Genomic DNA, 12,535 nt, shown 5'->3' with positions numbered 1-12,535 from the left:
CCTTGGGTCTCCCTGCAGGACAACAGGGTGGCATGCATGTTAAAGCACATGGCTGAGTGCAGAGGCATCCTTCACAATGACTACCACACTCGTTGTGGGATTTCCTTTATTGGATTTCACAGGATGCAGCCATTGTAAATGGCCCCATATTACTCATACACAAAAAAGCTAATGAGACTCCCTACTCAGTGATTACAGCTTGCCCTGGTTGGGAGGACAGCAAATAGATGACTACTTCCTGGAAAAATGTTAACATGCTAGATATATTATTCAGATTATTGCCCTGAAACAGCTTTACGACATTATTGAATTACATTCCCTTGAATTGCCTGGGCTCCTTTTTTCTATTCAAATGATGCTGGATTGTACCTCTAGACTAGTATCACCCTCCAGTACAGAAGAAAATGAACCAGACAGGAGCAGAAGATTAGAGGGACACAAAAATAGTCATGACTTGCTACTCAATGAACTTGTATTATTGTTAAACAAAAAGCCTTTTAAAATATTTTTTATTTGTAGCTTCTAGAGAAAAATAATAATAAAAATGAAAAAGCAAGACAAATTTAACACTTCTGGGCACACGTTTTTTTCTTTCAAGCTCCAGTAAAGTTAGTCCAAAGAGACAAAAATAAAACCATAGGGACACACAAGCTGGACTTTGGCCACAATCTGAGTCAGCTAGCTGTTCACTAGGTGATTGCTCAGATAGAACTGCAAGGCTCTGCTGGAATGTTTTCAAGCAAAAAGCTAAATTACAGAATACACAAATCATGATAATCCCATTAATTGAATATGATCATCGTCTTTCCTCTGTTATTTGTCCAATGACTGCTTATATTATTCCTATATTGTAATATGACAAGTATTACTCCTATTTTAAGTGTCTAAGAAATATAAAAATGGAGTAAAAATGCCTGTATGATAAGAATGGCCTGTAATCTATAAATTGGGAGGCCATAAAGAAAAATGTTCTCCTAATTTGCCTCCTAAGTTGGCTCAGAAGAAACCATGACATTCTTGTCTTGTTGGTTGATCACACTCAGATCATCTGAGGTCACTGAGCATTCACAGCCCTTCTTGCTCATGTGTGATACCTAAAGAAAAGTCCTCTGGGACCCACAAAAGGCACCCCCCCAGAAAAAGGTCCTATTTATATGATAATTTTCTAATGTCAACCTGAAGATTATAAACTTCTCTTTAAACTCTTCTTAAGCACAAGTTTAAGTGAAGCATTAACTTCTATTCACCTATTGCACTTCGGAAGTCAAGCTTCCTAACTCCTCTACTGGGCTCAGTTACAGAAAGAAATAAAAGAGGATGACTTCTAAAGTATTGTGCAGAGTAATGAGTACATGATTGTAATAACAGTAATATGCTTCCTCTTAAAATTTTATGAGTCATAACAGTAAAGTGTGTAAATGATTTTTACATATGTGTATATATATAATATACATATAGACATGTCTATATATGTACACATAGACATGTCTATATATATAATGTGCATATGTATGTATGTATGTACCCACTACCAATTTTCTAATAAAACAGAGAGCAAATGAAAGCAACTCTGACCTTTGAATCATTCACCATCTATATGATCTTAGGGAAGTTACTTAAACTTTCAAACTCAGTTTCTTCATCTATAAAAATCCACATACCTATAGTTTATACTTTAAAAAATCATTATGAGGATTAAATAGACTAATCCATAAGAAACTGTCCTGTAGCCCAATGAATTATTATCATTGTTATTATTACTACCACTGTACAAGTGCCAAGTAATGTGATAGCGTGAAAATCAGACTGAACCATTATCTCCGGTTAAACCTTTCCAACATGCTTGCTTTGGATGTACTCTCATCCTCTTGGTTCTCTAGCCTGAGGGAGAGGAGCTGTCCCCATCAGCACACTGTGGACCCCAGCGGGGCAGGGAGCAGCTTACCTTGTAGGCACAGGGACCTCAGTCAGGGCACCCAGCATGACGGCCTGCTGCAGCCGAACAAAGGCAATGAAAGGAGAATCTAAGAAGTTGACCTCGCCAACAAGCACGTTGGAGGCCTCGGCATCACGTGGCAGTTTTTTCATGAACTTATTCTTCAGCTGCATGGGAAGAGCCAAGAACACACAACTTATTTCCAGAGAAGGGAACTCAAAGAATTTCCTTTATGTGAGTCTACACGCAACAGGCAAGCCCTAGCTAGCTATTCTTCTATTATGTTTCACCATTCTATCATAATAAACATTTCTCTGTACTTTGAATTCAAAAATATTGAGAGTACAGTCACATGGTTTACAAGAGGGTATAGTCACATGGTTTACATTGTTTTAACAATATTTACATATATATCAATTCATTTACTTATTCACTCAATAAATGAGTTGAGAGTCTCCTATGAGCCAGGAACTGCTCTAAGCCTTAGGGATAAGGGATGTGTCAACTAATTACATGTCCTCCTTGAGCTCACATTCCAGCATGGGAGAAGTAAAATATGATTTAAAGTAGTGATAAGTGCTGAGAGGGAAAAATAAAACACGTAAGAGGGTACTGCTTTAGGCAGGGAGGTCAGGGAAGGCCTCTGAAGAAATACATTTGACATTGGAGTGAGGGGACAAGCCAAGCAAAGATCTGGGCAAAGAACACTGTAGGCAAAGAGAACAGCAAGCACAAAGCCTCTGAGACAGGCAAGAGCTTGGCTGTTAGGGGAACAGTAAGTAGGTAAGTGTGGTGGGAGCTGAAGTAGCAAAGGAGAGAAAATGGCAGCAAATGAAGTTGCAGAGGTTAGGTGGTGAAGGAAATGAAGGCCACAGAAAGAAGTTGTGGATGTCTTAGACGGAACGTACCTACTAAAAGTCCAAGTGGAAATGTGGAGTAGAAAGACATAAATTCAGGAGATACCACCATGTAAGCAGTATTTAAGACCATGGGATAGGATGAGAGAACATCGGGTGTGAGTGTAGAGAAGAAGGAGAAGATCTTAACCCCGGGCTACTCTACCTTTTATAGGAATGGGACGGGATATCAGCAGAAGACATTGAAAAAGAGCAGCCAGTGAGAGAACCAGGACTTCATCAACTGTCGGGTGAAGAAAGGGCTCAATAAGGAAAGGGTATCAGCTGCTGAATCAAAGTCTGCTGAAGTTCAAATAAGATGAGAACTAAGAAGGAACCAATGAATTTGGCAAGGTTGGAAGGGCTGGGTGATCCTGACAAGAGCTGTTGCAGTGGACACCAGGCTACCCAGTAAAGAATGAGACGTGAAGAAGTAGAGACAGGGAGTGGAGAGAATTATTTTGAGAAATGTTGCTGCCAAGAAAAGCCAAGAATTAAGGAGGTAGGTGAAGGAAGGCATAAAACGGGATTTTTTAACGGGAAATATGATAACACTTTGGAGTGTGCATGAGGACGGTCTAGTAGAGACAGATTATCGCTACAGGAGAGAGGGGATAAATGCAAAAGCAGCTCAAGCAACGGTGAACTATTGAGAAGAGATGATGTCCACAGCGCAGGTAGAAGGATTAACTTCAGGTGGAACACAGAGAGCTCATCAATCCCAGCTAGGGAAGGCAGGGTACAGACGGGGGTGATCTGGGAAGTTTGTGGGGTGAAGATGAGGGCTTCTGAGGACTTAAATTTTTGCAGTGAAATATGAGTGATCTGATGGTGAGGAGGAGGAGGGATAGACAGAGGAGCTTGAGGAGAAAGGTAAAGGGGTAAAGTGGTTTTCTTGGAGAGTAAACGTTGCTTAACAGTCACTTTGAAAAGTTATCTTGTAGCTGTTATTAGTTCCTTTCCCCTCCTCCCCAGGTCCACTTAGAGTAGGATTGTTCAAGCACCCTTCAGTGAGTGGGAGAGACATCTCCCAAAGCTCAAGGAGAACATCTCAACAATCATAAATGGAGATAAGAATTTTGCAGGACCTTATGAAAGACACGGACTTCTGGGATACACTTATCATCAATATGAATGTCTCTCCCCTCAAGTCAAAAGTTAACAGTGAACTTTTTTTGCCATGGATTATTGCTGATATGGGAAGTGAGAGACATGGCCCAATTTTCCCCAGTAATGAAAAATTACAGTAACATTTAATTTTCAATTTCCATTTAAAGAGTTCTTAATTAGGGAAAATAAGTGCCATGAAAATTAATTCCCCCAAACTATCACCCTCAGTAGCAGTTTTATGAGATTCTTTCATTTGGTACTTCATACAAGAAGAAAACTGTGTGGGCTTCCCTGGTGGCACAGTGGTTGAGAGTCCGCCTGCCGATGCAGGGGACGCGGGTTCATGCCCCGGTCCGGGAAGATCCCACATGCTGCAGAGCGGCTGGGCCCATGAGCTTTGGCTGCTGAGCCTGCGTGTCCAGAGCCTGTGCTCCACAAAGGGAGAGGCCACGGCAGTGAGAGGCCCGAGTACCACAAAAAAAAAAAAAAAAAGAAGAAGAAGAAGAAAGCTGTGAGTCAAAAAAAAAGAAAAGTTAGTTGGGGTTAATAATTTAGTGGAAACCAAAAAGAAAAAAAAAGCAAAGGCAAGATATATATTTTTAGATGTCCGAAACATGACTACTTCCAGTAGTAAAAGAGTTCCAAAGTTTACACCATTAATCCTTCAAAAATTACTAATATTTTTTAAAAATCTGTTTATGTTCTACAGATATGAAAAGAGCAGCCACGGGAATGGTCTAAAAACATCAAATAGCCAGAACTGTTATTATAGCCTAAGAAAGTTACAGTAATGAACTGTTCTCTGTAATGCAGAGTAGAGTGTGGGGTACAGTCAAGTGACCCAAACGCATAACTATCACTGCAAGAGTAATCTTCTTCCACCTCTTTCCAGAGAGAGCCCCCATTACCAACACAGTGCAAGAAGCTCTAGAATAATCCAATTTTCTCCAGCACTCTTTGCTCTAGTTAGGCAAGCAATCTGATCATAATCTCCATCTGTTTTATGTACTTAGACTCCCATACTTAGGATCAAAAACTGTCCTTTCCTCATTTCTACCTTTTCTAAACCTTAAGAACTCAGAACAAGCCTTTCTACTACCTCAGTGCTCCTCCTTGGGAATTTCAGAAGCACTCATTTCTGAACCACATGTTTGCCGAAGGTGAAGTCTTTCCCCTGAGCTTCCAGAGGGTTAGGACAGTTTATTCCCCATGGTACTAAACATTTACTTTGCACATCATTCAGCTGTAATAAATATTTTGAATGGCAGGAATGAACTCTGTAGCACTAAAAATCAGATCACAAGACCATCAAATGCCCAGGAAATTTAGAGAGGTTTTACAGGCTCATTCTAGACCATACTATGTCTGGATCTGCTATCACTCAGCAACCACCTGACCTACAACACACAGAGAATATTCCACAGTCAACTATTTTCTTCCACAAAATGCTTTACTAGGACTATGGTACTTTTACTGAGATGACTGTACCTTCTTGGAAAATTAGAAGTATATTTTTACAGCTAAAGGAACTGTATTCTATGTGCTCTGAAGAGAAGTAGTTATAAAGATATGTTCCTTTAGATCAGCATACATCAAACTGTGTTTGTGGAATACTAGCGTTCTTGGACAAACTAATAGCTATTCTAAAATAGAAATGTGTGGCGCCTGAGGCGCCCCAGAACTTAGTCCTTTGATGGCTCTTTTCTTTCTACACACGCTCCCTGGGTGATCTCACTCAAGTCCCATGCCTTTAAATACCATCTACATACTTATGACTCACAAATTTATATCTTCAGCCAAGACCTCTTCCCTGAACTCCAGTCCTATATCATCTCTACTTGGATGTCTAATAAGCATTTGCAAAGTTCACAAATCCAAAACTGAGTCCCCTAAGAGTCCCCTCAAACTATTTCTTCCTGGAGTCTTCCTAATCTGGTTAATGGCAGCTCCATTCTTCCACTGCTCAGGCCCAAACTTTGCTGTTATCCCAACACCTTGTCCTCTCACACCCCATGTCCATCTTATCAGCAAATCCTGTTGGATTTATATTCAACGTATATCCAGAATCCAACCATATCTCACCGTCTTCACTGCCACCACCCTGGTCCACATTACGAGCATCTCTCTCCTGGGTTATGGCATTGGTCTCCCGGCTGGATTATCTGCTTCTGCCCTTGCCCCCCAGTCTGTTCTCCAAAGCGGTCAGAGCAATCAAATCAGGAGTCAGATAAAACCCTCTGTTGGCCCCATTTCAGAGAGGCAAGACAACATCTTTATGACAAGCTGCAACCATAGCATCATCTGGCTCCCCGTCAGTTCCCTGACCTCCTTTCCTACTGTCTTTTCCCAGTCTTCTCCTGACCCCCCCGCTCTAGCCTCCAAGTCCTCCCTAAAACTCGCTAGGCACACTCTTACCTCAGGGCCTTTATACCTGCTGTTGCCTCTGAATGGAATGTCTGCAGGGCTTCTTCCCTCATTTCCTTCAGCTCTTTACTTAAGTCACTTTCTCATCAGTAAGAATTTCCCTGGCCACATTAGTTAAAATTTCAACCTCCCTCTCCCCACAGATTCTTCTTACTCCTCCTTCCTGCCTCATTTTTTAGTTCTTTGTATTTATTATAGTCAAACATGTTGCATGTTTTACTTATCTTCTTTATTATCTCCCCACTAAAATGTAAGCTCCTTAATAGTAGGAATATCCATTTCTTTTGTTCAGTGTTGTATCCCTAATGCCTAGAAGAAAAGCTGAATAAATATTTGTTGAATGAATGAATGATGGTTATTATTTCTGCCCTTCACAAGAAGTTTTTCTAATGCTTCTTTTAAAGTAGTAGGTTCTGGGCATCCCACCACTAGCCAGGCCACCTAAGTGGACAAAAGGCCTAGATATGGCCTATCTTAGTAAACAGTGATTGGTAACAGTGTTACCATTCATGCAGGGACCAAAACATTTTGGAAAATTAATACTCAAATGCGTAACAACCAACATTTCCCTTTCACCTGAGGTTGTTCCCCTCTTTGTTGAAAGGGCCTGTCACAGTACTGTCCACTCTAGGAGAGAATGAGGTCAACACCCAAAATGAAACACATGAAATCAGGAGAAAAAAAATGGATGAAAAGAGAGACTGCTGAGTCCCCAGCCCAGGCCCTGAGGTCCTGCAGCTTCTCTATTCTGTGAACTCATCAAGAATTCTTACTAGTTATATAAGCCAGAAAATTCCATTTAGGGCTTATATTAATTTGAGGTGATTTCTGTCTACTGAAGTTCAGACCCTTGAAGAAAGTTTATTTGTCAAATAAATTTGAGGAATACCATGTTAAATAGAATTAAATAAGTTTCTATACTATACACTCTCTTAGAGTTTTGAATATGCCTATATGCCTAGGAATGCTTTATCTCCCACTAGGAGATAAATAAGGCACATTTTGATATGAAAACAGATTTTAAAATGCTGTTTGAGACAGAAATTTTCTCATCTCCCATTTAATCCTACTCTCAGCTCCATTTAATTCTCTTCAAATTTAATGGGTGCCTCCAATGTTCAAGGCCTGATAGTGGGCACTGCAGAGAACAGACAGACCCTACTCTCCTGAAGTTTATAGTCCAATAAAGAGAAGCAACTATAGAAATACCTCTAATGAAAGAAGAAACATGAAGCAATATGAAAGGTATATTCTTCAACAGAGGTCACAAAACACAGCAATCACACCCGGTAACAAAGTTCAAGGAAGGCGCTTCACTGGATCAAGGTTTAAAGATCCCTCTCATTAAGGTAGGCTCATCAAATACTGATTCATACGGATTCTCTTTTTCAAGTACCTCAATAATATTTGATAAAGGAAGAACTAATGACTGAAGTATAAAAACCATTTCCAGGCTTACACAATAAAATGTGAACAATAATAAAGTACTACCAAAAAACCTGTCAACATTACACAGAATGGTGAAGAATAACCATTCTTTTATTGGTTATAAAAGATAAAAGATAATGAAAGATAATGAAAATAAGAAAAGACTTTAAGGCTTTCAAATCAGGTTGAAGATCACCCAATAAATTCATCTGGATTGAATTCCAATGATAAAGTTTGACATTCTTTTCTTATGAATCATTAGTTGATTCTCCAAGGGATACCCAGCCTGGATTTTATGCAGGGCCAACTATGAGAACACACAGAGTGGGAAAAAAATTCCTTTAGCCAAACTCGATTCCAAAGAAATGGATTTCAAAGGGCTGCCATGTGGAGGTACAACTGGTAAAAAGATACTTCGGCTAGCTCAGCAATTTGGGGACACTTTTTTGTCTTTACCAGGTAACATCACCAACTCTGTGAATCCAGGGATGTACATTTCAGGTTCCTTTTATATTAGCCTGTATTCTTTCTTCCAAAGTAAGGTCTTGCTACAATTACTCAGGAGTATACGGCTTGCCCTCTGCCGTAAATATTTACTCTTAGAATTTCTTAACCTTCCTTACTTTCTGAGCAGCTTTCTAACAATCCAGTGATCAGAGTACTAGCATACCAAGAAACTAGAAATTATGAAGGGATAAAGCAGAACAAGTAGACTGATCATAACAGAGATAGCTTACTTGGGATGACCACCCATGTGATGACGGGAAAGTTACTCATACACAAGCGATATGCATCACATATAGCTAAATGAAAAAAATCAATCTTCCATATTCCACTCAGGTCTTAGATTCTCCTGCCCTTTCCTATGAAAACAGTTTGTATTACAAGTTTAGGTTTTCTATGTGGGACCTGTCACAATGTAACTGTAATCAACCTTGATTGACTGGGATACCATTATGGCATCCTAGCCTTCTTGCCATCATCCTCAGACCTGCAGCATCACCTGGTAAGTAGGTCCAGGCTATCATATTATTCCTCAGTCACTAGGCAAGTACCTAAACCCTACCTCTTTTTCTTTGCCATTATTAGCACGTGTTAAAATAAGTGTAATCAAGTGTCATTTACAACCAGGAGTACTCACAATTTGTCATTTGAGTCTGATTTATTAGAACAGTCTATAGGCTGTTCAATGCCCTTACTACAAGTGTTGTTTTAAAAATCATCTAAAGTTGAGTACACTTTCTCATTATTTTTCCAAAGCTTACACCTACCCCCATTCCATACATTCTCTTTTCCTCTCCGGAAGAATGATTTTAATCTTCTAATCTGTGCTTATTCTCAATTCACCCTGCCTAATGCCTCATGTCAACAGGCTAACAACCACCTGCTTTCCTGAACAAAGAGCTTATTCCTGGCTTCCTTACTGATGTTCTTTTCTCTCTTATTTTCCTCTTCTTAGCTTATTTGCTCTTTTTCCTGCTGATTTCCTCCTTTCCATTCTCTTTGAAAATTGCCAGCTCTTATTGTTTCCCAAACAAACTCATCTGGTAATCTCAAAATCATTCTAGGTCACCCTAGTACCATGTCCTTCCAGTGCAAAGGTACCTGTATTAGTGGTAAAATAGGGTCACCATAATTATCAGTTTAGTGAGACATATGACAGCCCCAGTTTACACCATTGTCCTGGTGTAATTATCAATATTATCATCTTTCATTCTCAAAAGTGTTTTGGGCTAAGGAAAAATGTTATATGATCACCCTACATTTTAATCTCACTGAGGTTGACTCCTGAGCAGTGTCTAAGATATGGCATTGGAAAATATTATATGCTATGAAAACTTAAGATTCAGGGAACTCAAAAGTATGTGGGATTGCTTGGATCAAACAGCATCTTAGTAAATTATGCTGAGTATGAATTTATTCATTTACTATATGCTATCAATATTAACTATTAGGATAGGAAGAAAAGTGTTCTCTCACTCACCATAAGTGAAATGATTCTTCCTCTGCACACTCCCTTTTTCTACGCCTTGGGAAAAGTGGCCAATATGATAGAATAAAGTTTGACAAATTCATTGGGATTTTTCCTAATGAGAGGGTTGCAATGCCTTGAAGACAAGAAGCAAGCTATTTTCTCTTACAGCAAGACAAATGAATGGAAAAAAGAGACTTTACTTCCTAATCCATATGGCTGGTTAAATAAGGAGATTCAGAGTCAGTTTCCTATGCTCAATTATAACTCTATCATAACTCATGTTTCCTAAGTCTGTCAATCCCAGAATTTAGATTCTGCATGGGAGACACAGAGCTGTATATTTGGTAAACTAGAAATTTCCAACCTAAATAATGTTTCCGAGAGACTTCAGTTCCAGTTATTGTAAATTAGCTTCCATCACACCAACCCTTCCAGTAAGAAAAACTGAAAAGCTGGATTTCTATAATCTGTTCAAAGGAATCAGAAAGTTACTATGACATTAAAAACCTAAGGAGCCAATGTCCCTGAAGAAGGAAACTGCATAAAGGTGAGGCTAAATTTAGCTCACCTTTTTCTTCTAAAGTCATTTGATGATTCCTAAGTAGCTGTAGAGATTCAAAAATTGAACAGAGCCTTCAGCAGTCTCAAAGTGATGGGCAAACATGCCAGGCATTCAGTTGGTATCCCTAAAGGACAAGACTAAAGGCAAAAGGGCTAACTAGTAATAAACCAACCCACATAAAGACTGAAGCCTAGCTTCCAATCAGCTCAATTCCACACTAAATATTAAGTTGGCCTGCCCCCAGCCTAAATGCCAGCCAAAAGCAAAAGAAATAATCTCTGAAGAAAAATAACATTATCATGTTATCAAATATCAAACAGAATATCAAATTAGCTCTACTATATATTATATATAATATATATATAACATATATACATAATATCTGATATTCAATCAGAAACTGCTAGGCATACTAGTAGACAAGATCAAATGACTAGAACCCAAGAGAAAAAAAAACAGAAATTACAAACAAATTTAAAGCAGCTACATATTGTAGTTAACAAGTGCATGGAGTAAAATTCATAGCCTAAGTGCAAACATTTCCAAAGAAGAAAAGCTAAAGTTTGACAATCTAAATACTACATATCTCAAGGAATAAGTATAAAACAGCAAATGAACTCAAAGAAGGTAATAATAAAAATAAGAGAAGAAATCATGACATTAAAAAACCAAACATGGTATGCTGATCACATGTCCATATTGTAAAAAATTATCAAGTAGATTTTATCACAAATGTTTCACTTTAATAAAACAATTATACTACAATGGGTGCCTTAATAAACAAATGGTTATTTCATTCCAATTCTGCTTACATGTGGTGCTCCCTTGGCAGGAAACCTTTAAAGGAAGTCAAGGATGGTGAAAAACTAAAACTGTATTCCACAGTCCTACCTCATACGTCAAAGACTTTTGTAAAGATTAGAGGAGATAAGAGGTAAAATGCCTAGCAAGATACAACAAAATGTGGGGCTCACTCCTCCCCCACCTTCTTTTTAGTTTCTCCAACATGGAAAGTAAACCTTTCTACTGCCTTCTTTCTTCCTACCATGCATATCCAGGAGACCACCTGATTGTGCTATGTTGGAGGTGACATATTCCTGCCTTTACCTTCCAATGGTATACAAACCCTAATCTCTCACTACTCAACATAAATATAATATAACCTAACCCAGTATACTTCTCTCAGGTAAAAATTAGCCTCCAACAGGGGTGGGAAGAAAAAGCAGTCCATCAAAAGCAGCCTTGTGAAAACTAATCCCTGGGATAATTTTGAAATAGATTTGACCTACCAAGAACTATGTGTATATATTTGGAACAGACCTACCATCTCAAATGCTGGGGGTTCTAGAGTATGATAGGTGGAGACCAGTGCACTGCCTCCATTTGGCCTCTATGGTTAATTGAAGACTGTCCCTATCACCCACCCTCCCGCAAGTTCCCAGCAGCCCTCTCACCCCACATCCAAGGAAGAAGAGGACTGATCTGAACTAATCAACTTCTAAAAGTCAATTCGCTTACACTAGCTTTTCTCAGGAAAAAGAAAATAGTTCTTTTCACTGAAATCTCTATTCTAGCCTTTCTTTGTAGTAGGGGGTTCTCAGTGCAAAGAGCAGGCCTACTCTCGAGTTCCTAGTACAAGGAGTCTCTTTTGCTTCTAGGCTCTTCACAGCTACCAAGATGAGGCAGAGGGCTCTACCTAGGTCACCAGGGTTCTACTGTGGGGTTTGCAGTCAAAGCCTCAGTCAGTAAGAAAGAGTTTCTTGGCCTTTGATGCTCTGTGTACATATTTCCTGGCAAGATCTTCTCGGGAGTGTTGGGCTGAGAGCAGGTTTGGGTGTTCCTAAGTAGCCTAGACAAATACCATCTTAAACACACCCCAGCATTCCATTCCTAAATCTTACTTCTTTACTGTAAATTGTGTGGTTGCCCAACAAGGAAATGTCAGAACAAGGAAAAAGATAGAAATTGATGTTTTATAAGCTTAATCAGGTATTGCTTTTTATTTCAAGAACACACAAGAAAAATTATCTCAAAACTTTCCTGTTAAATAAAGACAGTCTTTACTCATCCAGTAAGCAAATTTGTGGGATAGGACTTATTTGGTGTGATAGAGAGACCTGCCAGAATAATTACTTTAAACATTTTTTGTTTTGTCTTTTTTGACTGACCTTTAGGTTACCTTCAAGCTGTAATTTAGAAGAATA

At 39.0% G+C, this 12,535-nt stretch overlaps 1 protein-coding gene across 6 annotated transcripts in view; it reads right to left on the bottom strand.

Moving 5' to 3' along the window:
• SLC4A4 (solute carrier family 4 member 4) overlaps positions 1–12,535 on the bottom strand; it is a 354,105-nt gene that overhangs the window by 117,491 nt on the left and 224,079 nt on the right. For all 6 annotated transcript variants that reach the window (XM_067035812.1, XM_059067191.2, XM_059067198.2 and 3 more), the window contains exon 8: positions 1,946–2,103. In XM_067035812.1, the coding sequence (XP_066891913.1) occupies positions 1,946–2,103 (158 nt within the window). The remainder of the gene's footprint in view (positions 1–1,945; positions 2,104–12,535) is intronic.

The sequence above is a fragment of the Kogia breviceps genome, chromosome 6 (assembly GCF_026419965.1).
Source record: "Kogia breviceps isolate mKogBre1 chromosome 6, mKogBre1 haplotype 1, whole genome shotgun sequence".
NCBI lineage: Eukaryota > Metazoa > Chordata > Mammalia > Artiodactyla > Physeteridae > Kogia > Kogia breviceps.
The sequence above is the reverse complement of the archived record's forward strand: the minus strand, read 5'-3'. Positions and strand labels throughout refer to the sequence as shown.